Raw genomic sequence first — 26,620 nt, 5'->3', positions numbered from 1 at the left:
TTTAATGATTTTAGCCATCTGTTCTTCCTGCTGTACCCCCATGCCCCCTTTGCATGTGAAAATTCTGCCCCTCGTCTTGGGTTCATCCTGTTCCCTATACAGCCTTACAGGAACATCAGAAAATACAATCCTTAATAGTGGGAGACTAATGGTAAGAGACGGACATCTCTAAAAGAAAAATGTGAAATCTAATGAAAATGCAGCGCAATAAACCACCGAAGGGATAGAGGTAGTTTTTAACTGTAAGAAATCCATACTATAGTGTTCAACAGTGTCAACAAAAGTGCAATAACTCTGGGGATCAGGAGAGCAGCTGTCAGTACGAGTATCAGACATGATATAAATTTGCAGTTCAGATTGCCCCAACACTTTGTGGAAAATTGATTACAGAATACAGCCTGCTCATATGCCCTGTTGATCCCCGCCTTGTAATTATGTTTATTAACTTTGTATGATCCTGTTCAGTTTATCCATACAGATGAGATGTAACATGTACAAGCTGACCTTCCTGATTTGTTCTATAGATATGCGAAAATACACATTCCCATCATTGCCTCTGTATCTGAACATCAGCCTACAACGTGGGTTTCCTTCTTTTTTGATCTTCACATATTGGTATGCACTTTCCCAGCTGGCCTATGGTTCTGCATTAAAAACATCAATGACGAAAGAGTATTTGGTAAGGAAACATGCCTATAATCAGATTTTCTTTTAGATTTAATGTTAAAATTTCCACACTTAAAAAGAAAATTGGAAATGCCACAAAATAGAACTTGCACTTCAACCTTGCAATGCTTTCTAACAGTGGAGTTTATAATTAATTTAAGAATTTCTTTATATACCTGTAAAGTATGAAAATACTTTTTGTGAGGATGTAAAAATGATGAATTGAGTAGAGAAAGCTTCGCCACATCAGGAAATTCAATTTTACAGGTAATGCATTGGGCATGAGAAGCTGGAGATATGGAAGCAACATGGACAATTTTTGCAAAAAGTATGAGTTCAGACATCTATACTGATTTTCTGAATTCAACTAAAGCTCGGTAGAAACACTGGTTAATTGCAGGGGGTGGATTGGGTGTAGAAGAAACATTGGACGTCTGGCAGTAACTAAGGAAAGAAAATGTCGGCAGTGCATTTGATTGTAGGTTATCTTCAACCTCAGGCGATACATAGTCAAAGGGCAGATAATGAAAGAGGATAACATGAGTAGTCACCAAAAAAATGTTGAGCACTTGGATCTGATTTTATCTTTTTTTATATTTCTGTTTACATTGTAACATTTCTCATTTCATAATGTGATATGTGAGCAGGATACTAGAGCAAAAAGTCTAATATTGTTGAACTTTTTTTTAAAAAATGGAACCATGGAGATCAATATAAATCCATGTCCAGCTATGTGCGAAATAAATCTCAATCAAAGCCTAGTGAGCAACATGACCATTTCCATAAATTTAATGCACGCATATATTTTCTCAATTACTGAGCCACAATAAAATGGGATCTAAGAATTTGGGATAATGCTGAAAAGGGGACAAGTTGCACTCATCCAGATAAACACAAGAATGCCAAATTTCAAATGATCGCAAAAATTTATACTACAGGAGAAAATTCTTTCAAAATTCTATAGACTCTGGAATGGTTCCTGCAGAATGGAAGGTGGCAAATATAACCCTACTATTTAGGAAAGGAGGGAAAGAAAAAAAGGGAAACTACAGACCTGTTACCCTGACATCAGTAGCAGGGAAAATGCTAGAATCTATAATAAAGCATGTGATAACAGTACACTTAAAATAAATGGTAGGATTGGGCAGAGTCAACATGGATTCATGAAAGGGAAATCATGTTTAACAAACCTGACTGGAGTTTTTTGAAGATGTAACTAGCAGAATGAATAAGGGAGAACCGGTGAACGTGGTATTTTTAGATTTTCAGAAAGCTTTTGATAAGGCCCCACACGAGGTTGGTAAACAAAATTAGAGCACATGGGATTGGGTGGGTAATATACTGGCAAGGATTGAAAACTGTTTAATGGACAGAAAACAGGAATAAATGGGTCACTTTCAGGCTGTGACTAGTGGGGTACAACAAGGATCAGTGATTGGGCCCCAGCTATTCACAATCTATATCAATGATTTGGGGATTAAATGTAATATTTTCAAGTTTGCAGATGATACAAAACTAGGTGGAAGTATGAGTTGTAAGAAGGATGCAAAGATACTTCAAGGGGATTTAGAGAAGCTGAGCGAGTGAGCAAAAATTTGGCAGATGGAATACAATGTGGAGAAATGTGAGGTTATCCATTTTAGTAGGAAAAACAGAAATACAGAGTATTTCTTAAATGGCGAGAGGCTGGGAAATGTTGAACTTCAAAGGGACTTGGGTGTCCTTGTTCATGAGTCACTGAAAGCTATCATGCAGGTACAGCAAGCAATTCAGAAGGCAAATGGTATGTTGGCCTTTTTTACAAGAGGAGTTAAGTATAGGAGTAAAGATGTCTTATTGCAATTATATAGAGCCTTGGTGGGACTGCATATGGAATATTGTGTGCAGTTTGGTCTCCTTGACTAAGGAAAGACATTCTTGCCATAGAGAGAGTGCAACAAAGGTTCACTAAATTAATTTCTGGGATGGAGGGATTTTCCTATGAGGAGAGATTAAATAGACGGAATCTTTATTCTCTGGAGTTTAGAAGAATGAGAGTTGATCTCATTCAAACATACAAAATTCTTACAGGGCTCAGCAGAGCAGATGCAGGAAGGATGTTTTCCTTGGCTGAGGGGCCTAGAACCAGGGGACACAGTCTCAGAAGGGGAGGCCATTTAGGACTGAGATGAGGAGGAATTCCTTCACTCATGGTGGTGAATATTTGGAATTCTCCACCCCAGAGGGCTGTGGAGGCTCAGTCATTGGGTATGTTCAAGACTGAGATCGATAGATTTCTAGATATTTAAAAACATCAAGGGATATGGGGACAGTGCAGGAAAATGGTGCTGAAGTAGAAGATCAACCATGATCTCATTGAATGACGGAGCAGGCTCGAAGGGCTGAATGGTCTACCCCTGCTCCTATTTCCTATGTTCTTAAAAGGGTGCGGATTGGTTGGCAAGTCGACTCTAGCCATGGTGCTGCCATGGAGAATGTAACAGGGAGCGATAGACTCCTCAAGCTCCAGGTATCAAAAAAGGCACAAAGATTGACCATATTCCTTTTGTTTGCTGAGAAGTCCCTGCATATGAATGTATGTCGCTTCTAGCAAGTATAAATGAACCACATCAAGAGCTCTCCTGACTATCTTAAATTGGTTGTTAGTGTAGCGCACTGAGGATTGTTCAGCAAGTGCTGCCTACTCGCAGAATCACATCTAACAGTGGACTGTAAATTTTAAGTTTCAACAGTCACACTATAAATATAGTAAGCCAGTAAGCCCTTGCTTAATGTTGACTTACTTAACATTGTTTCACTTTAATGTTGTTTGCCACAGGATTCCTCTTCTGTGGCCTGACCGTTCACATGACTTTTCTCACAGTGCTTCCACCCACATTCACTCTTCCTCCCGCTCCCGGCCTTTCCTCTCCCCTACCTTGCCGACTCCCAGCCTTGCCCCTCTCCCCCTGCCCCCCTTGCCGACCCAGGAACTTTGGGGGCCTATTGTTTCCTGCTGCTTCCTCGGTGGCAATGCCTCAGCCAATCAGTTAGCACTCTTTTCTCCTATAGCATAAATTGCTGTGATTATTTGAAATTTGGCATTCTTGCATTTGTTCTGATGAGCACAAGATGCTTCGGCAGCATGTCCCTCTTTTGAGCAATATTCAAGTTCTGTACTACCAGGCGACTGGAATAAATCAAATACTCAAGCTCCTGCAGATTGAGAATTTAAATTGCTGTATTGCCAATTTGAGCTCTCACATTATCATTTGATGAGCAGGATTATGTCCCTGTACGTGCACAAAAAGCAGGCAAGATAAGTTTATACAATGAGTTACTTTTCTGCACCTGTTTAAATTTGATTAAAATAGGCCATTAGTTCAAGGAAAAGGTCAACTGGCTGCTCTGGAAATGTTAATGCACTTTTAAAATTGTGGTAGAAATCTGAAAATGTAATATTTTACTGATCAGTTTTGGATTGCGTGCTGTCTGCTTTCTGGTTAGATAACAGAACTGTATCTGAAAAGATATGGAAGAGTAAAAAGCAAAAGATTAAATGGATTCTGAGAATCCACCGTCCTTTGGAGTTTAAAAAAATTACTGTGAAAACTGCCAGTGAATTTATCTAATAAGATGATGTTGACGTCAAGGAACATATACTTAGCCAAATCAAAATATGGTTGTTGCAGAACAATGATTTAAGGATTATGCATTACATTTCTGAAGATTTTTTGAGTTCTGATTTGATAAAATTAGTTGGAAATGTTATTACCATTACTTCAATTCTGAATATAAATGTGTGCATTTTGGGAAATGTCAGAAGCGTGCTTAGTACAGATATTCACTGCAAACTGTCAGATCGAATCAAAAGTGTATTGTATTGATTGCAGCTTAAAATAACTGCTACATGTACAAAGCATACTGGTTGCCAGGAATGGTTGGATTTCAGAATACTGATTCTGGAAAAACGGACTTTTACTTCTGTTTTAAACTTTTTGTAATTTGAGTGTAAACTGATTCCCATGATCTAAACTCTCCACAGTTGCCCTTTATGCAATCAGTGCTGTTTACTTTGCTGGAGTCATGGTACGTCTGATGCTGACTCTCACGCCAGTTGTCTGCATGCTTTCTGCCATTGCTTTCTCCAATGTCTTTGAACACTATCTGGGTGATGACACACAGAGGGAAAGTCCACCAGTTGAGGATAGCAGTGATGAGGATGACAAGAGGAATTCTGGGAATCTCTATGACAAGGTAAAGCATTTAAACACAGCAGCAGTGAGTTTTCTCCACAGAAAGATGCATCAAGAATTGTTATTGCATTGCTGGTGGGCATAAGCTTCTGTTTACCAATCAAAAAATGTTGAGTTCTTGATTTCTGCCCCATCATTGTGGATGCAAGTCAAAACCTCCCAGTCCAAAAATGAAAGAAAAAGAAACTTGATAGCATCACCCCAAGACAATCATGTGGTCTAAAGGCCAATTGCAGAAGTGCATTGCTGGAGGACTAGTGTGTATTACTTGAATGGAGTGGGAAGTAACTTCTGATGTGCAATAAAGCTTAAAGTTTTTAGAAGTAGATTTTTGGTTTCATTTTTATTTGAAGATGATCCATTTTATGCAGAATCAATGCTTTAAGCTTGTTTTTTTATATCAATATATCAGGAACATAAGTTGCTGGAGAGGTGACTGGGTAACACACTGTTGTTCACCTCTTCCCTTTTTAAAAAAATATTATGGACTGTGCTTTAACAATGGCCTATGGTGGAGAGTTCCACATTCTAACCACCCTCCAAGTATAAAGAGAATTTTTCTCTCCTCCCTTTTAATTGTTTTTGTGACCATCATAAATTTGTGCCTCCTTGTTTATCCAGCTTTATTAGCTCTTCGTAATCTGGAAGACCTCTATCACGCCATCCCTTAACCTTCTCCAATGGGGGAAAATGTCCTAATCTAGCAAGTCCATCTTCATAAGTGTCACCCTCATCCCTAGCAACTTCCTACTGAATCTACGTGCATTTTTCCTATTGCTTTCATATTCTTTCCTATAATGGACCACTTAAAACTGTACACTTTCAATTGTGGCTCAACTAAATCCTGGAGAACCACCTTGTTGATGCAGATACAATTTTCAAAGATTTTGTTTGCCTTTGTATGGCTTTATCTACTTGTACTAGCCTCCTTTTAAACGTTAATATTTTGACATTAAAATCCCTTTTCTCTACTCCATTTAAAGCATTTCCATTTAAGATGCATTACAATATTTTTAAGCTTGAGCAAGTCTGCCTGGGGCTCTGGTCATTTACAGTTTTCAGAAACGACTACAACAGTCATGCATTTTCTGCACAGCATAGGTTTTTGGTATTTTTCAATAATAAATGGAGTCAAAGAGCTTATACTCAGATACAGTAACTGAAACTAGTTTCAAGCTAACCCCACAACTTCAGCTCAGGTCAAACTTATTTACCTGCTCCTTAACTCCAACCTTGATTTAGTCTCGCTTCTACAGTCTATATAAAACCCCTCAAATAATTATTCATACATTCACCTACCTGGTCTTGCAGATCCAAGCCTACTTTGCCTGATTGCCAAATTTGTTTAGTTTCCTTAAGCGAAATCTCTTTCTGTTGACCCTTCATTCTTGACCTCTTGTATCTGTAAATTGTGAGCGTTTTTAATTCTCATTTAAATACTGCAGCTTTTAGTAACTGCTGTTTGCTGCTAATAAATCCTGTGTAAAGCTTTGTTTCCCCACCCCTCCCTCCCGGCCCAATCTCCAAAATAACTTTAAAGCTGAAATGGTGACAGCAGAGTGAGATATGTCTTCTACCATATGGGAATGTAGTGCAGGGTATATTAGTCTTATGGTTATTAAAACTCAAGATGTTTTGACAGAAAATATTTTAATGGTTGTTTCTCACTGTCATAGGCAGGCAAGGTGAGAAAGCATGTGTCTGAACAGGAAAAGACTGAAGAGGGGCTTGGTCCAAATATCAAGAGTATTGTTACCATGCTGATGCTGATGTTGCTGATGATGTTCGCTGTACATTGTACCTGGGTGACAAGTAATGCATACTCCAGCCCAAGTGTGGTCCTGGCATCTTACAATCACGATGGGTAGGAAATTTGTACATCTCTTTTCATCTATCTTCTGTTAATTAGGGTAATGTTATTTTCTTGGTGATATTTTGGATGGGGTGCAAAATATTTAGTTTGTCATCCTTAATTTGCACCACTGAAATACAGGTACAGTATCTCAAATCCAGCTATCTAAGAGCCGGCAATGTTCAAAAACTGGACGTTTTTTTAAGCTGCCATGTTTGAATTTTTATTATTAGGTGAGTGAAATAACTTATCGGCTTGTTGGGCTAGGTGCTACATTGGCACGGTGGCAAGCCAACTAGTTATTGACTTTACATATCTGCTTTTTCCCATGCTCCGAGCGACCTTTGACCCGAACCACCCAATCTGAAAACTGGCAAGATCTGAAATCCGATGTGGACTCAGTCCCAAGGTTGCTGGTTCTGAGACACTATACTTGTATGTATTTTTGTGTACACAATATTGGTGAACTGTTTTTGATTTTCTTGAAATCATCACTGAATCTTTTTGAATCTTCTAGATTTCCACAAGTAAAGTGGAGATTTGAAGTATAATTTAACGTATGCTGGTGTTGGATTTAAAAACATGCACTGATGTTTAATCATGGCATCATTGGTATAAATAGATTTAGCATTATTTACTATCTCCTTGGAATAAAACTCTGTTCTTGAACCATCTGTGAAATTCTGGCCCCTTTTGGAGTCAGTTCTATCACAGTGGCAACTTCAAATCCGTGGAACCTGAAGGTTGGGGTGCCTCCCAAAGCAAGGTTTCATGATTATGAATATCACTGAATGATGCTATCTGTTAATGCTCTTCTCCTTTTGATGCAAAACTTGGAGATAACATACTGTAGAGCCCACAATATTCTACACGAGGACACACAGCTTCTTAAGAGTGTTCTTACTGGATTTGAACTTTAACATTCAGAAATATATCGGCCCAGAATTTGAACACCTTGTATTGGAGACTGAACCAGGTGTTGAGTCTCTCCTGAGATGAACATCCATGACGCCTATGGGAATCAGCCTTCCCAATATTTTTGTTGACAACTTAAGTATGATGTTTGGTAATACAATGACATTTGGTCAATAGCTGCCTGTGACAGTCAAGGTAGTCTATCATGTATCAATCTGGAACCAATTTGTGTAGCTGTTTCATGAGCTATTGGACTTCCCTGGCAGAAAGAAATTGCAACTATACTTCACCAACTTTTCTATTCAGATACTTTTTTCCCCTGCTTTCTTCCTTGTCCCACATGCAAGCTGACAGTGTAAATGGCTCCCTTTCCTATCTCTCCCTTTCCAACCACTGTCGTCACTCTCTCATTTCAAAAGAAATCCTGCACTCCTGTTTTGGCAAATTGGTACAGATTCTACCCCCCCCCTCCTTGGCCACTTTTTCCAGTTAAATCAAATTGTTCACAGCCTTGGTTATCTTATTTAACCCTAGATTGATTTTCCAACCCCATATCCTTGCCTTCACAAAAACCACAAACTTTTACCTTTAACATTGCCTCTCTAGCTGCAATTGATATTCTAATTTATGCCTTTTGAAGCCTCAAAATTTGACTCCTATTTTCTACAGTATAAACTTTGGCTCATCCAAAACTCAGCTGCCAACATCCTATCCAACATCAACTTGTTCTTAACTATCATACCTATCCTTGCAGTCCTACGTTGGTTCCTGGTTCCTCAGTGTCTACAATGTAATATCCTCATCCATGCATTTAAATTCCTTTATAGCTTTGCCCCTCTCTACCCCTGTAAATTCCTCCAACCCTACAACCCTAGTCTCTTGTGCAGCCCCTTGCCTTCACCCCACCATTGGCAGTTGCATCTGTGCCTTCAGCCATCTGGGCCCACTTTCTAAAATTCCTTCCTTAAACCCCTCCATCTCTCCATCTTTAAGACATTCCTGGAGACCCACCTATTTGATCACACTTTTAGTCACTGGTTCTAATGTCTCTTTGGCTTGGCATTCATTTTTATCTGATTAAATCCCTATGAAATGCCGGAATTAGCACCTTGAAGTTTTTAAAAAAAGAGATATGTGAATGCTATTTGTTATTGAGATCAGGGACTAAAGACTGGTCAAGATTTACTGTCTTAGTTTGAGACCCCAACAGACTGCACAAAGCACACAAAGGCCAAATTGATTAAACAGAGCAATACTGTTGATTAAGGTAATCATTTCATCCCCTTTTCCAAACTAACTTAAACGACTGGTTCTATTCTACTGCAAATGTTAATTTTATGTATTTCAATGTTACTCTTTCATCAAATCTTAATTTAAAGAAACTGCCATAAATGGGGCAATTTGTCATGCCTCTATTAACATCTCTTCAAACTGATCACCTTCTCCTAGGAATCTTTGTTTTTCTTTAAAAGTGGGCATTTTCCCAATAATATGGCCTCCTGGGCGATGGAATATGGAAAAGCTTTAACAAACGCTGTTCAGCCACTGGAGTTCTTCCTGCAGTTTCTGTTTGCACGATCGTGCTCATGCTTTCCACTACAGTGCCTTGGTTGCCAAATCATAGAATGGTTACGCACAGAAGAAAGCCATTTCTGAATAGGTGTTTTTCCAATTTCCATTTGAAAGCCGCAATTCAATCTGCCTCCTTCATCCTTTCAGTAGTGCATTGCAGATCCTAACTACTCGCTGTAATAAATGTTTTCTCATGCCACCTTTGGATTCTTTGCCAATCACAAATCTATGTCCTCTGGTTCTCGTCAAAGGGAGCCATTTCTCCATATCTACTCTGTCTGGACTCATGACTTTGAACTTACCTGACAAGTCTCCCCTCGCCCTTCTCTAAGGAGAACAGTCCCAGCTTCACCAATCTATCCAAGTAACTGATGTCCTTCAACCCTGGAGCTATTCTTGTAAATCTTTTTGGCACCCTCTCTAAAGCATTCACATCCTTCCTAACGTGCGATGCCCAGAATTGCATAAAATATTCCAGTTGCGGCCAAACCAGTGATTTCTAAAGGTTCATCAGACATGTTACTATCTCCAGTGCTTTGATTCTTTGAGTGCATTTATGCAATGTCAATCCACTCCAACATGGGAATGAACCTAAACAAAATGGGCAATCATTCAGCGCTGTCTACTGATTATGACTTCCAGAGGCTGTAAGGGTAGTTATTATAAGAAACAGCAAATTCACACTGTTGCAGCAGGGATGTGCTGTGGATTAAGGTCTATTGATAGCATAGAGGAAGATCTTTGCTTCTGCCTAGTCTGTACTATACCTGATCTTGCAGTTTTTGATCCTGGCAGCGGCATGCCTTGCTTTGAGCAGATTAATTCACCTGAAACTATTAATAAATAGAGCTTTAATCTGCCATGACCCTTTCATTATTAGCAGTGCTTCCTTTGTCTAATTTTTGAGCAGAACTTGGAATGATTTACAAAAAAAACCTATTAATTTGAAAGGTAGAAAGTGTCATAAGTGGCTTGCTTCAGTTCACACATTTTTGCAATAAAAGTAAAATTGGAGTATAGGAATTATGTGATGAAGAAAGATCAAATCCATAGATAAAGGCAAAATTGGGAAGAAGAATCTGAAGAAGAGTCATACAGACTCAAAACGTTAACTGTCTTTCTCTCCACCTATGCTGTCAGACCTGCTGAGTTTTTCCAGCATTTTCTGTTTTTGGTAAAGATCAAATCCATCTAATTCACCTTCTACCATCTTGGTAATTGCATGATATAATCGTAAGAGTTGTTGACTAACCATAACAATGTCTAACTATCTCTCAATTAGCCTATAACAGTGCCAGAAATGAATTTTCGCTTAGTCAATTTGTGTATAAACTACATTTCATTTTGAATTTTTGTCCAAGAAGATGTATTAACAGACATCGAAATATGCAGCTATACAAACTAATAATCTGAGGTGTAAACAGAGATTGCAGGAAACGATCAACAAATTAGGCAGCATCTGTGTAGAAAAAAACAGAATTAACATTTCAAGTCACTGACCTTTCATCAGAACAAATAATCCACATTGATATTTTGCAACTAAATCCAAAGTATAAGTGGAATTTTTAAAACTTCAGGTTTTCACTCATTCCTGTTCTCTTGTGTGCTATCCTAAAATGTATTTCCCAATTTGTGTTCACTACTATAGTGAACTGCTAGCCACACAGACATTATAACTGTAGAAAAAGCTGCATGGTGCTGAATATTCAATGGACTTGACCATTTTGATATTCAGATGTTCTGTATACTGACTTCTAATCTGGTTCGGATCATAGCTCTGCAGCCCTGCCACGTTCAGTCGTGAATGGTGGTGGACAATTAAACCATTAACAGGAGGAGGAGCCCCACCAATATCCCTATTCTTCATGATGAGGGAGCCCAGCTCATCAATGCAAAATATGAGGCTGTAGCATTAGCAGTCATCTTTAGCCAGAAGTGCCCAATGGATGATCCATTTCTGCCTCCTCCTGAAGTTCCCAGCATCACAGATTCAGTCTTCAGCCAATTTGATTTATCCCACGTGATATCAGGAAACGTAATATCAGGAAACGTAATATCAGGCTGAAGGCACTGGATACTGCAAAGGCTATGGGCCCTGACAACATCCCAGCAATAAGACCGAACCTATTCCAGTACAGCCAACAACACTGGCATCTACCCGACAATGTGAAAAATTGCCCAGGTGTGTCCTGTCCACAAAAAGCAGGACAAATCTAATCTAATTACCACCCAATCAGCTGCCTCTCAACCATCAGCAGAGAGATGGCAGGTGTCACCTACAGTGCTATCAAGCAGCATTTCCATAGCAATAACCTCGCTACTGCTCAGTTTGGGTTCCACCAGGGCCACTTGGCTCCTGACCTTATGACAGCTTTGGTCTAAACACGAACAAGAGCTCAATTCCAGAGGTAAGATGAGAGTGACTGCCCTTGACATCAAGGCATCACTGGTTAGAGTCATATCTAGTACAGAGAAAGATGGTTGTGGTTGTTGGAGGTCAATCATCTCAGTCCCAGCACTCTCCTCAGGGTAGTGTCTTAGGCCCAGCCATCTTCAGCTGCTTCATCAATGACCTTCCCTCCATCATAAGGTTAGAAGTGGGGATGTTCACTGATCATTGCACAATGTTCAGTACCATTCGTGATTCCTCAGATACTGAAAGCAGTCCACGCCCACATGCAGCAAGACCTGGACAACATTCAGGCTTGGACTGGTAAGTGACAAATGACATTTGTGCCAAACAATGACCATATGCAACGAGGGAATCTAATCACCTCCCCTTGATATTCAATGGCATTATCATCCCCCACCATCAACACCCCTGGGGTTACCATTGACCAGAATCTGAACTGTATCAGCTTTATAAATACTGTGGCTATAAAAGCAGAACAGAGGCTGGGTATTCTACTCGCCTCCTAATTCCGCGAAACCTGTCCACCATCTACAAGGCACAAGTCAGGAGTGTGATGGAATACTCTTCACTTACCTGGATGAGTGCAGTTCCAAGAACACTCAAGAAGTTTGACACCATCAGCCCCCTTGAATGACACCCCATCCACCAACTTTAACGTTTATTCCCTCTACCACCGACACACAGTGGCAGCAGTGTGTACTATATACAAAATGCACTGCAGCAGCTGACCAAGGCTCCTTCAATAGCACCTTCCAAATCTGCGACCTCCAGCACCTAGAAGGATGAGGGCAGCAGATGCATGGGAACACTACCACCTGCAAGTTCCCCTTCAAGTCATCCTGACTTGGGACTACATTGCCGTTCCTTCACTGTCATTGGATCAAAACCCTAGAACTCCCTTTCTAACAACATTGAGAGTGCACCTATACTACATGAACTGCAGCAGTTCAGGAAGGTGGGGGGCACTTAGGGATGGGCAACAAATGCTGACTTTGCCAGTGAAGCACATCCCATGAAAGGAAAGAAGTAAAATAATTTTGATATTAACAGTTTTAACTTTTTAAGCCCACATCCCATGAAAGAATAAAAGTAAAATAATTTTGATATTAACAGTTTTAACTTATTTTTTAAAAGCACGCGCAATATCCTTGATGACTTCCGCGAGGCATACTATTGGCTGCGACAAAATACAGATGAACATGTTCGAGTGATGTCTTGGTGGGATTATGGTTATCAGATTGCAGGAATGGCTAATCGGACAACTCTGGTAGATAATAATACGTGGAACAACAGCCATATTGCACTGGTAAGCAGGCTGAGCAATGATGATTTGATTCTGTATTCAAATTTAAAAATAGAAGTAAATCTCTTGCTCATCAGCCAGTAACCAATTTTGCAAAGTAGATCAGAGACTTTCTTTCATCTCCAAGCCCCTTGGGCTTGGCTTTTGTTGTCTTGTGAGGGTGATGCTGCTCTTAATGCTTTGAGCAGATAGCTGAACATGAATCATCTGGAATCACTGGCTCCTAGAGCCTCATGACATTTCACATACATCTTGGTGTCAGCACTTCTGCCTTGATGTTTTTTTCCAAAACACTCCTGTTTTTGGTGCAGTAAACAGTCCAAGGGTGAGGAGAAAAATCAAAAAGATGAGTATCCTGTAATACCTGCCTTGTCTGCTCATTTCATCAATCCGTCTCTGTCCTCCATGCAATGTTATTGAATTTCATATCATCTTCAGGCTTTTAAATTATGCCCTGTGTTCTCAAATCCAGGTTATCAACATATATTGTAAAGAGCAGCCGTGCCAATATTGACCCCTGACGAACACTACTGTATACTTCCATCCCATCTGAAAAACAACGCTCACGACTATATTTTCTGTCCCTTGGCCAATTTCATACCCATGTCACCGCTGTCCCTTTAGTCCCATTGCCATCAATTGTGCTAACCAGTTTATTATGTGGTACTTAACCAAATGCCTTTTGAAAGTTCATTTGTACAACATCAACCCTTTCTGTTATTTTATCAAAAAATTTAATCGCATTTGTCAATCACGATTTGCCTTTATGAAGCCTGTACTGGCTTTCATTTATTAGCCCACTCACTTGAAACTGGCAATTAAGTTTTTCCCAGATTATTGTCCACAAACATTTCCCCACCACCATCAGGCTGACTGGCTTGTAGTTGCCAGGTTTATATTCCTTCCCTTCTTTAAACAGGTGTGTTAACATTTGCAATCCTCAATTATTCTGACACCGCCCCTATATCCAAGCAGGATTTTAAGATTATTCTTTATGTAGTTAGCTCTGGTTTCAGTCACTTCATAACATAAGTAGGAGCAGGTATAGGCTATATTGGCTCCTCAAGCTTGCTCTGCCATTCAATGGAATAATGGCTGAACTTCTATAACTCCACTTTCTCACACAATCTCCCTATCCCTTTATTTCCAAATATCTGTCAACTTCAGCCTTGAATAAAATCAATAACTCAGCTATCATAGCTCTCTGGGGAAGGGAATTCCAAAGATTTGCAACCCTCTGAGTGAAGAAGTTTCTCACCTGAGTCCTCAGTGGCCAGTCCAGCCACTGATTCTGAGACTATGACCCCTAGTTCTAGACTCTTCAGGTAGGGCAAACAACCTCTTGGCATCTACCCTATCAGGCCTACTAATAACTTTATTTAAATCAGATCATTTTTCAGCCTTTTAAACTACAGTGAATATAGGCCCATTCTACTCGATCTCTTATAGGACAGGCCTGCCATCCCAGGAATCAATTTAGTGAGCCTTTGTTGCATCCCCTCTAAGCCAAATATATCCTTCCTTCAGCAAGTAGGCCGAAACTCAGGGTGTGCAGCATGACTTTCTAACTCCGAATCCTCTACCAATAAAGGTTAACATGCTATTTACCTTCCCAATTGCTTGCTGTACCTGCACATTAAATTTCTGTGACTCAAGTTCAAGGATTCACCTTTTTTTAAAAAAAATCTCTTTTCCACTTTTTCTACCAAAATAAATTATTATACTCCATCTTTCATTCTCTTGCTCGGTCACTTAACCAGTGGAAGCCGGGTCTGTCCACACAAGGATAGAGCATCACTGTGGGCTTCTCTTTCTCACTACTTAGCCTGCCGCAGATGCACCTGTCCATGACAGTGTCGGTAGGAGTGACCACCACACAAGTCATTGTGGACACGAAGTCCCACCTTCACCATGAGGATACCCTTCATCATGTTGTGTGGCACTACCATCGTGCTAAATGGGATAGATTTCGAACAGACCTAGCAACTCAAGACTGGGCATCCATGAGGCGCTGTGGGCCGTCAGCACCAACAGAATTGTACTCGAACACAATCTAATCTCATGGCCCAGCATATCCCCCCACTCTAGCATTACCATCAAGCCAGGGATGAACCTTGGTTCAATGAAGAGGGCATGCCAGGAGCAGCATCAGGCATACCTAAAAAGGTGTCAACCTGGTGAAGCTATAACATAGGACTACTTGCGTGCCAAACAGCATAAGCAGCAAGTGATAGACAGAGCTAAGCGATCCCACAACCAACGAATCAGATCTAAGCTCTGCACTCCTGCCACATCCAGTCGTGAATGGTGGTGGACAATTAAACAGCTCACTGGAGGAGGAGCCTCCACAAACATCCCCATCCTCAATGATGGAGGAGCCCAGCATAGCAGTGCAAAGATAAGGCTGAAGCATTCACAACAATCTTCAGCCGGAAGTGCCGAGTGGATGATCCATCTCGGCCTCCTCCGGTGTTCCCTGTTAATATGGCAATCATCTTGTTAAAACCAATTGTTAGTTAAACAGGTGATGGGCATTAATTATATCATCTAAATAGAATAAAAAGGTACAGCTGGAACACTCTGTTGAAGCTACTAGGAAGTTAGTAGTACTGAGGAGTTGTCTTGGAAATAAACCAGCTTTAACCAAGAGCCAACGTGGATTAATTCTTCCACCACAACCTTTTATTGTGAATAACAGTCCCCAGCATTATAGATGCCAGTCTTCAGCCAATTCGATTCACTCCATGTGATATCAAGAAACAGCTGAAGGCACTGGATAGTGCAAAGGCCATGGGCCCTGACAATATTCCGGCAATAGTACTGAAGACTTGTACACCAAAACTTGCCGCGCCCCTAGCCAAGCTGTTCCAGTACAGCTACAACAGTGGCATCTACCCGACTATGTGGAAAATTGCCCAGTATGCCCTGTGTACACAAAGCAAGACAAATCCAACCCGGCCAATTACCACCCCATCAGTCTACTCACGATAATCAGTAAAGTAACGGAAGGGGTCATCATCAGTGCTATCATGCGGCACTTGCTCAGCAATAACCTGCTCATTGATACCCAGTTTGGATTCCACCAGGGCTACTCCGCTCCTGACCTCGTTACAGCCTTGGTTCAAACATGGACAAAGAGCTGAATTCGTGAGGTGAGAGTGACTGTCCTTGACATCAAGGCAGCATTTGACCGAGTGTGGCATCAAGGAGCCGTAGCAAAACTGGAGTCAATGGGAATCAGGGGGGGAACACTCCACTGGTTGGAGTAATACCTAGCACAAAGGATGATGGTTGTGGTTGTTGGAGGTCAGTCATCTCAACTCCAGGACAACACTGCAGGCGTTCCTCAGGGCAGTGCCCTAGGCCCAACCATCTTCAGCTGCTTCATTAATGACCTTCCATCATAAGGTCAGAAATGGGGATGTTCGCTGATGATTGCACGATGTTCAATCATCATTTCGTGACTCCTCAGAAGCAGTCCATGTCCAAATGCAGCAAGACAATATCCAGGCTTGGGCTGACAAGAGGCAAGTAACATTCATGCCACACAAGTGCCAGGCAATGACCATCTTCAACAAGAGAGAATCCAAACCATCCCCCCTCGATGTTCAATGTCATTACCATCACTGAATCCCCCACTATCAACATCCTGGGGGGGTTACCATTTTCAAGAAACTGAACTGGACTAGCCATATAAATACTGTGGCTACAAGAGCAGGTCAGAGGCTAGGAATTATGCAACGAGTAACTCACCTCTGGACTCCCCAAAGCCTGTCCACCATCTACAAGGCACAAGTCAGGAGTGTGATAGAATACTCCCCACTTGCCTGGATGTGTGCAGCTCCTACAACACTGAAGAAGCTGGACATCATTCAGGACAAAGCAGCCCGCTTGATTGGCACCACATCCACAAACATTCACTTCCTCCTCCACCGACTCTCAATAGCAGCAGTGTGTACCATCTACAAGATGCACTGCAGAAATTCACCAAGGCTCCTTAGGCAGCACCTTCCAAACCCACGACCACTACCGCCTAGAAGGACGAGGACAGCAGATAGATGGGAACACCACCACCTGGAGGTTCCCCTCCAAGTAACTCGCCAACCTGACTTGGAAATATATCGCCGTTCCTTCACTGTCGCTGGGTCAAAATCCTGGAACTCCCTTCCTAACAGCACTATGGGTGTACCCACACCACATGGACTGCAGTGGTTCAAGAAGGCAGCTCACCACCACCTTCTCAAGGGCAACTAGGGATGGGCAATAAATGCTGACCCAGTCAGCGAAGCCCACACCCCGTGAATGAATTTTTAAAAAACTTAGCACACCAGTATTGGTAGAGGTCGAGTAGGTTACTGGCCTGCCTTCTGAGGTGTGGTATCATGTGGAGATAAGATGTAAATGACAATCCCTAAAAGTGTTAAAGTACAGATTTTTGGTCTGTTTTACTCACTGTTCAGTCATGCAGTGCAGTTCTGTAATATTGATTGCTTTTATCTTTCCAGGTTGGAAAAGCAATGTCATCCAATGAGAGTGCAGCCTACCAGATAATGCAGAGTCTAGACGTGGACTATGTGCTCATCATCTTTGGTGGAGTGATTGGTTACTCTGGTGACGACATCAACAAGTTTCTTTGGATGGTCAGGATAGCAGAAGGAGAGCATCCAAAGGATATCCGGGTAAAGTGATGCATTTTGGTTCAAGGCTCGTCAGACATTTGTTAACATATCTAAAAGTTGTTTGTGCTGCTAGTGCTAATTAGCGACTACTGTATAACTCCTAGGAAAGTGACTACTTCACGCCGCAGGGAGAGTTCCGTGTGGATAAAGCTGGCTCTCCAACTTTACTGAACTGTCTCATGTATAAGATGTCCTACTACAGATTTGGAGAGATGCAGGTAAGGTGTAATTAGCTATGATTATCTGTTAATCATAATACATTGAATATTTCTATTGTCACTTCACCCTTGGGAAGGTGTATACAATTAGCTAGTGTAAAAGACCCATTTAACCCATCCCTATAGGATGAATATTCTCCTGAAATAAGCTTCAGATCAGTAAGGATGAGCTCAGTGCTTCTTTGGATGTCTCTGCATTGGTTTTTGGTGCTCCTCAAGGTGAGAGAGTATTGCTGGGGAATAAAACACTTCTCATTTTAAACACCAGTGTCAGCATCAAGCACTCCCAGTTCAGGTATAGAATAGTGAGATGCAGAATGAAGTTCCGATGCTTTGCCTCATCAATATGTCTCAGTCCTAATCTCCAGAGGAGCACTCCCTGTTGCTCCAGAAGTAGTCCCTCATTAGCCATCCTGTGCCCTCCAAGGACTGTCAATATGCCAACCTGTCAGTTGTACTGTGCCTTTTGCCAATGAGGAAATGGATTAGGACTACACAAACACATTTCACATAAGAACCTTTGCAAGCCTGCTGACATAGGCTTTCTTGAATCTAACTGTGCTGGACTTAGATGGTGATCTTTTGAAGTGAAGCTCTAATCTACTGTACCTTTACTATCTTTGCAAACGTGTGCTGATTCAAATTTTAATTTTATGCAATGGCTGCAACACCTCAAAAATATTCTTTATGACAACCCCTTATCTTTGCTTTCTTAATGTATTTGATCCTTTTCTTAGTCACTCCATTCCCTATGGCATCCACCATCCCCTGATTTAGTATCCATTTGGCTTATTGTTAGCGCATTCACCTCTGAGCCTCAAGTTTGGGGGTTCAAGCTCCCAGGGACTTGAGAGCATAATTTTAGGCTGCAGTGTTGGAGATGCTGCTTTTCAGATGAGACATTGAGCTGAGACCCTGAATGTCTGCCTGCTCAGGTGGGCATAAAAGATGCCATGGCATTATTAAAGGAAATACGGGGCATTTAATTGGTATCCTGGCCAATGTTTATCCCTCAATTAGAATCAGCTGTGATGCACTCAGCTCTGAACCACAGGTTCTGGGTTCAGGCCCAACTCCAAGACTTGAGCAGAAAAATTAAGGTTGACCAAGTACAGGACTGAGGGAGTGATGCACTGTCAGAGGTGCAATCTTTCAGATGAGGCGTTAAACTGAGGTGCTGTCTGCCCCCTCAGGTCATTTAAAAGATGCCATGGCACTATTTCGAAGAAGGGTAGGGGAGTTATCCAGGCCATCATGGCCAATATTTATTCCTCAATCAACATTAATAAAACAATATCTGATCATTACCACATTGGGATCTTGCTGTATGCAAATTGGCTGACACATTTTCCACAACAGTGACTACACATCAGAAATACTTCGTTGGCTCAAAAGCATTTGTAAGGTATCTGGTGGTCACTATATAAATGCAAATCTTTTTCCAATCAGCATCTTGTAACAGATTATTTGTTTCTTTATCACATTGCTGTTTGTGGGGCCACACTGTTCACGAATTGGCTGTTGTGGTTACCTATATTTCACAATGCTACATTGGCTGTGATGCACTTTGGGATGTTGGCATCAAACAGGAACTCGAAGAAGAGTTAGTGGGAGGTAATTTGAGGGTCACTCCAAGAATTGAAGATGAATTGTAGAAAGGCAGAGAGCTTTGGGAAGAGAATTCCCAGCACAGTGGTTAAAGATTTTATCATCGATTGTGGAAAGTGAGATACAATAGGCCCAAGGTCAGAAGAAGAGAGCATTTGAGCTGGGATGAGGTTGCAGAGATAAGGTGGAGCACTGCCTTGTTGGGCTTCAAAGATCTTGAAATTATTGCACGGGGTCAGGTAACCAGTGGCAATCATTGAGGACTGGGGTGGTAAATGAGCAAGGCTAACAATTCTGATGAAGTCTTCAATGCTAATAGTGCTATGTAAATTCAAGTTGTTGATTCCTTATTACATTTTTTAGAAGGCTTGGCTCCAACCAGTGCTCTTCAACTGGAGTTAGTGAAGGGAAACACTTGGCAAGTCATTGAAGAGACCATAAAGTTGAGCCCAAAAGGGACAAAGGAATGCATGAGGTTTCAGCAGCAGTGAGGGTGATAATGTGTAGCTAGAAATTGGTAGTATGATGGTGGACTAGGAATGGAGCTTGAAACCCAGTTTGGGGTAAAAGAGGACAAAAGGTTCTGCACTATCTGGTTCAGCCTGAGAGCAATCAAGAAGGAGGTTGGAATTGGGCTAAAGGCAAAATATCTGGATAAAATGGAGGTTGGCTTTGGTGGATTTGTCAGTGTTGTTTTGGAGAAAGTTGTGCTTCATTCAGGACTTGATGCAAACAATTAACAGTGTGACCATGGGTAAAGCAAGGATGCCAGCAGCATTCATATGGAAGCTCATCAGCAAGGGACAATATGTAGATGAGAACTAGGAAGGGACCAGTTATAGAAGAATGGTTTACGTAGAATATGCCTTAGGCATAAGAGATTGTAGGAGCTGTGCTTGCTACATTGAGACATGTAATGGTGGAACCATGTGAAGACAGTACCATGGGATGGGATCAAGGAGGAAAAATGACAAAGGAGCATGGAATGGTTGACCATATTGAAGACCATGGAGAGGTTAAGAAGAATTAAAAGGGTTGGCATAGTGCAATTGCAGTCACATGGTGTATAGTTGGTGGCTTTGGCCAGAGAAATCTCAAATCTGTTTCTAGGAGAGAAGCGTAAAAAAGGATTTTGAAGAAGTGAAGGGAAAGGTGGGTGGGAATTGGGTAGTGATGGGTTCAAGAAGCTTGGAGAGGAAGGGAAGATTTCATGTGAGGTAGTAGTTGAGCAGGATGGAGAGATTTGAGTTTGGGCAAATTTAATTTATCTCTAACTATCAACTGAGAAATAGCTTGGTAATATGTAAAGTAGCACTGAAATTTTAATGCTTGTTTTGCAGCTGGATTTCAGAACACCACCAGGATTTGATCGTACTAGAAACGCTGAAATTGGCAACAAAGATATCAAGTTCAAACACCTGGAAGAAGCCTTCACCTCGGAGCACTGGCTAGTGAGGATTTACAAAGTCAAGAAGTTGGACAACAGAGAGAAACTTGACCATAAACCAAGAGTAACTAACATAGTGCCCAAACAGAAGTATTTATCAAAAAAGGTGGGGTAGCCCTTTGAAGACAGAAAATTGTGCATAATAAAGGCTTGCTTTGGTTACCAAAATATTGCGCTAAATTATTGTGTTGCTGAATATTGTCCAGGTTGTGAAGAAACAAGTAAAAGGAAGCCTTTCATAAAAACCGTTCAATTATAATTTTCACCCACTTCTCAGTCTTTTGTGCCAAGGATCAACTGTGTCCAAGCATAACCAGGTTTTTTATTGGAGTGGTGCCTTTAGTTATTTGGTTTTTTAATATTTCAGAAGATGTTTTAACAGTGGATTTGCTCATTTTGCTGAAGATTGAAAAACCAACCAGTTGTGGAAAAATTGCTGAAAGCTTCAGCAAGTCTCCTTCCTTCATATCCTTCCCCTCTCACCAAAGAAAAAGTCTCGGAAGATGAGAACAAGGCCTTTATTTTCTAATGGATGTGCTAAACTGGTGTTAAATATTGGCGGTACTATGTATAAAGATGAAAGCTGCAACTTTGTAATGCTGTCCGTCTTTATGCCCTAGACCTCTAAAAGAAAGCGTGGGTATGTGAAGAACAAACTGGCACTGAAGAAAGGCAAGCGATCCACCAACAGGAAGACCAACTAAACCATCTGCGAGCCCTGACAACAGGCAGTTGTCCTTATGACAACTAGTCTTTGCCTTTACCTACAATCGGATTCCACTGCAACACAGGGTTGCATCCATTGCTCAAGAGATTCAGATAGTGTCTGAGCCCCATAAATCTATTGGTTGTTTATTGACACCTGTTTATAGAGCCATATTTGATTGTGTTGGCAAGGCAGACAGCTGCTGTCCAGGGGTAGCAGCAGAATTCTTATTGGTACATATTATCCTTCATTTAAAATAGTTTTTTTAAAAAAAGGAAAGTGGGCTAACTGCACCAAAGAACCCTACTCTTTATTATCGTCAGCACATGTGTACTTGCCAACCACTTGAAAGTGGCAATAAAGAATGTTTCACAATTTATTTTGGCTGGGGCATGGTTCATTATCAAATGCTGAATGCTAATGAGGTAAATTAAATATATAGCACAGGATTTGCTCAGGTTGGTTTGTCTAGCTCTGTATGGACGCAATCTGTTTCTAGCAGTTATTACTGTCTGTTAAAGCAAAACGTCTGTCTAGGGGAAGAGGGCTAGAGAGTCTGCCAGTATCCTTATTCCTTGATTTTTTTTCTTCTTTTGGTTGAAAAAAGTCAACGAGTTGGAAGAATTCTGTTTGATTTTGGGTGGTGGGGTTTCAGAATTAGGCAAGAGAGCTGAGAGGATTGGCACAACGTTTGGACTGTAGATGGCTAGCAGTTACACACGTGCTTTTTTGCTATCTACTAGATTTTTTAAATGAGAGAAATTCCTCTTAGCAGACGTGTTCATTTTTGTCACAATAATTTACCTTTCCCTTTTTGTGCTTTCTCCATATACTTACCTTTTAAAGAACGATAAGTCTCTAAGCAAAAGCTACTAATTTCATACGTAGGGTTATGAAACATTTGGTTAGACAAGTTTCTTTTTTTAAAAAAATTATTTTGTGAACAATTCTATAAGAATCAATGCACTATAACTAAAATCCAAGGCAGACAAATCTTTTCATTGGTGTTTTTCCCTTTTTTCATTGTTTTCTTCCTGTAGAGAAAGCCCAGTCTTGATACAGTCTTTTGAAAAGTTCCTTTACTGAGATGACTTGTGAATAATGAAGACTCTCATGATACACGCTCTCCAAATTTAATCGATGTTCCCCTTTCTTCCCTCAAGGATTAACATTGTAATTTTCTATGTATGCAGCTCTTTCCAATGCAAAAAAAGCTGCAGAAACTATTGGTGTAAAAAAAATTAAAGAATAGTATGTACCGTATTTTGAAAACATTTGTAAATTAAACTGTGCAGTATATGCCTTATTGCTGCTTCTGGATTGTAGTTTTTTAAATTTTTTTTGATTGAGGGGTGAGAGGGCTACTTTTCCTACTTTTTTTTTTGTTATTTCATACTTATAGTGACTACTAGTCTCTGTGATCCAAAGTAAACTAAAATTATGACTGCATATAATACTTAAGGGGACGATAGGGCACAGGAAAGTCATTTTTACATTATTGCTTACAGTTTTCAGTACAGACCTGTTCAACTGTAGCCAAAATAAATGTTAAATTGAAGTTTGTGTTAAGAAAAAATTCTTTTTTTTCCAATTTTAACATGAAATGAGTTTTTTTTTTACATATGCATTGGTATGTTTTGTTGCAGCTTGACAAAAAAGTCTACTCCAGGTTGTGAAAACTCTGCAGCTTAAAATTGCTGCTCTTTCCCCTGCTATTCATCTGGACCTGGTGGAGCTGGCTGCTGTTGTGGTGATGCTACCAGACTTGTCTTGTTATGCCAGATCATCACACTTTTCACAAAACAAAGAGTGCAATCCTTATGGTAGTTTTAAACTATGCCCAATAATATTTTTGTCTCAAAAAAACAAATATTATGATGGGCCAAGATTAAACATTTGTGTAAACTCTTAATGTACTGAGCCACATTGTGTGATATTTGAGATAACAGCATGCATTTATATATAGTATCTTTATCATAGCAAAACTTTCTAAGACCCTTCACAGGAGCGTATATTGAACAGAATTGGACACCAAGTCACATAAGGAGACATTAGGACAGGTGTCTACAAGCTTGGTTAAAGGGAGAGATTTTAAGGCGTTTCTTAGAGGAGGAGAAAGAAGAGGGAGAGAATTCCAGAGGTTGGGGCCCAGGCAGTTGAAGGCACTGTCACCAATGGCTGAGTAAGAGATCATAATTGGAGGAACGTGGGGAACTTTAAGGATTGCAGTGCTGGTGAAGATTACAGAGATTGGAGGGCTGAGCTCATGGAGGAATTCGAAAACATGAATGAGAAGTTTAAAAAAATTTAAATGTACCAAGATCTTTTCATTTCCTTTGCTATTATAGCAAATGCATTCAGTGGGGAGTGATGTGCCAGGAAGCACCAATGTGTAAGTTTTCATGTAAATTTTCTGTACAGTTCCTAATCTCAACCACTATCAGAAGGCAAATAAGGTCAGATGTTTGTCCACAGTTGGAAGATAAAATTGGAAGTTGAGCTATTGTTCTTTTATTTTGTGATCTGTTGCTGCTGGAAAACCTGGAGTAGATCTATCCATTATTTTTAAAGGAATATCTTCGCCATTTTCCTAGAGCTTGCTCACATCACTCTGGATATCTGAGTTAACAATATTTTCAGTTCAATTCAGTTAACAATATTTCATAACCAGGACAACATATCATCCTGGCCTCAAAAACAAAAAATGCTGGAAAAACTCAGCAGGTCTGACGGCATCTGTGGAGAGAAAGACAGAGTTAACATTTCAAGCCTGTATGACTCTTCAGAGAGTCATACGAACAGGAGGATCAATTCTGGTAGTGCTGTCTTCACCTTGCCTCTAGCCATCCTAAACTTCAGCTAAATCTGGAATAATACAGGCAGAGCCCTCCCACACAATCCTCCTGCATACCCAACATTGCACCTATGCCTCACAATCTATTTTGTGGTTTTTACCCTCGTGTTCAAATCACTCTGTGACCTTACCCCACTCCATTTGAGCTCCCTTCTCTGGCTGTAAGTTCCATCATGTAGTTTAGTTCCTCATTTTCTGGATTGTTACTTGTTACCTGCTGTCTCTGCTCTGTCATTGGAGGTGTTTAGACGCTAAGGTACTGACATGGAAATGTCTTCCAACACTGCTTCACTTTGCTGAGCACTCTGCCTCCTTGGTTGGAAACAATAAAGTTTTTAAATCTTGATTAATTTTTTTAAATAACTTACCTAACTTAATTATTTCCCTTGGTTTAAAGCTGCTTTGTTCTTTGCCACATGCCCCTAATTAAGTCCAAGTGTGAATGGTTGCGTACCAACCATCCTTGTGATCAGTCAAAAGGAATTGTCAATTTAATACAAATGTGAATAGGGGCAGTTTTCTGGTCACTAAAAAATCCACAAGCATTTTTCCTTTGCTGGTTTGGGCTTTATTATTCTTTTTGCTTTCAGATGGCAGCTGCTCATTGTTCTGCCAGGCACACCTCTCTCTATACACACCTTGCTGCTTTTACTTGCCCCATTACCATTCCTTTGGGCCCTGCACCATCAACTCTGGTCATTTAATCCCTCTTGTGTTCCACCCTTATCACAGACCTTGCCTTGATTATTTTTTCCATCCTCCTTTTCACATGTTTAAAACCAATTACAGTTCTAACTTTCCCAGTTCTGATAAAAGGTCATCGACCAGCAACATTAATTCTCTCTCCATAGATGCTGCCTGACCTGCTGAGTATTTCCAGCTTTTTCTGTTTTATTTTGTTTTATTTTTGTAGTACCACAATCTCACAAATAGAAATGATTAAGCAGCAGCTTTCAGGCCAGGTTTAATGTAAACTGCTTGAAGCAGGGGTAGTCCTTTGAGATGAAGCACATGGATGGAGAACCAATTCTAGTTTAAATAAAAGCAGAAATTCTGTAACACTGAAGAGTCAGGTTATTAACATGTAAAGTGAGTTTTAATTGGTGCGAATGCTGAACTGCAGTGGTGTATTTATCTACTTTTCTACTTCCATTGAAAGAAACATAGACCAAGAATGAGTCAATTTTGCCCTATTCACCTTCAAAGCTAACCTATGTTATGTAATTGTTGCTTTGTAGGAATACTTAGATTTTTCTATCATAACCATTCTCCTCCTGTTATCATTCTACCCACTCATACAAAATATAATGCCAGCATGTGCTTTTTCAGAGTAGCCAAGACCCTTAAATGAAAGATTAATCCAAAAAAAAATTTTCCCATGTACAAACCTGGAATTAGCCTAATTTACCACTTTAAGTATTTGTCTTCTCCACAGCCCTGCCCGTCACCCTTTATTTAAAAAGTTAAAGGCCAGAAACAGAAGAGAAATAAAAGGGCAAAAAGAAACAAATTAGAGAGGACAAGTTACTTAACAGCTGTGTTGTTGGTGATACATGCAAATGATATTTAGATGTGTGGGCATGACATTAGCTCCCTCCAGGGATTGTACCCAATGCCTATCCGATTCAAATCTCTACCACACAAATGTCAAATTTAGAAAATTAGCACAGGATTTACATGCTCTGGAATAGTTGAATTCAAAATGGTTTAGTGTTATTTGTGGAAATCAGTTATAAAAGTTATGGAATCAATCTTGTGCTTTCTTTTCATGGTACCCCTCCTCTGAAGGTGCTAACACTTGCTGGGGTCTCTGGTATCTTGTCAAAGTAACCATTCTCATGTGTGAGTGTAGAAATTGAAGTTCTACAGTCTATTTCACCATGGGGTTATATAACTGAATCTGATCCTGTCAAAATTAAACACAATCTCTCACTCTCATACCCAACACAACTCCCCTCATTCTCTCTCTGATGCCACACTCACGCGGTCTCACTTTCCAGCTGGTGGTCAGAAGTGGGAACCCTGGTTGTGTTTTACCCCACCCCCTCCAATTATTCTAGTGTTAAGGCCTGAGTCAGAATTGACTGAGAATCAAATTCTTGTATATCTCAAACCAACACCAAGTTAAAACACTGGGGGAAGATGGTGTTTA

The 26,620-nt window shown here is 40.5% G+C and overlaps 1 protein-coding gene across 1 annotated transcript in view; it reads left to right on the top strand.

The window, feature by feature from the left end:
• The window catches only part of stt3b (STT3 oligosaccharyltransferase complex catalytic subunit B), a 101,982-nt gene extending 79,062 nt beyond the window's left edge, over positions 1 to 22,920 (top strand). The window contains 8 exon segments of the mRNA XM_078539342.1: positions 525 to 679; positions 4,691 to 4,902; positions 6,578 to 6,765; positions 12,788 to 12,959; positions 17,462 to 17,635; positions 17,740 to 17,853; positions 20,802 to 21,014; positions 21,529 to 22,920. Of these exon segments, the coding sequence (XP_078395468.1) occupies positions 525 to 679; positions 4,691 to 4,902; positions 6,578 to 6,765; positions 12,788 to 12,959; positions 17,462 to 17,635; positions 17,740 to 17,853; positions 20,802 to 21,014; positions 21,529 to 21,612 (1,312 nt within the window). The 3' untranslated portion in view covers positions 21,613 to 22,920.
• The last annotated feature ends 3,700 nt before the right edge of the window (positions 22,921 to 26,620 follow it).

This window comes from Cetorhinus maximus, chromosome 3, assembly GCF_964194155.1.
Source record: "Cetorhinus maximus chromosome 3, sCetMax3.hap1.1, whole genome shotgun sequence".
NCBI classification, from domain to species: Eukaryota; Metazoa; Chordata; class Chondrichthyes; order Lamniformes; family Cetorhinidae; genus Cetorhinus; species Cetorhinus maximus.
This window is presented reverse-complemented; position numbering and strand designations above follow the sequence as displayed.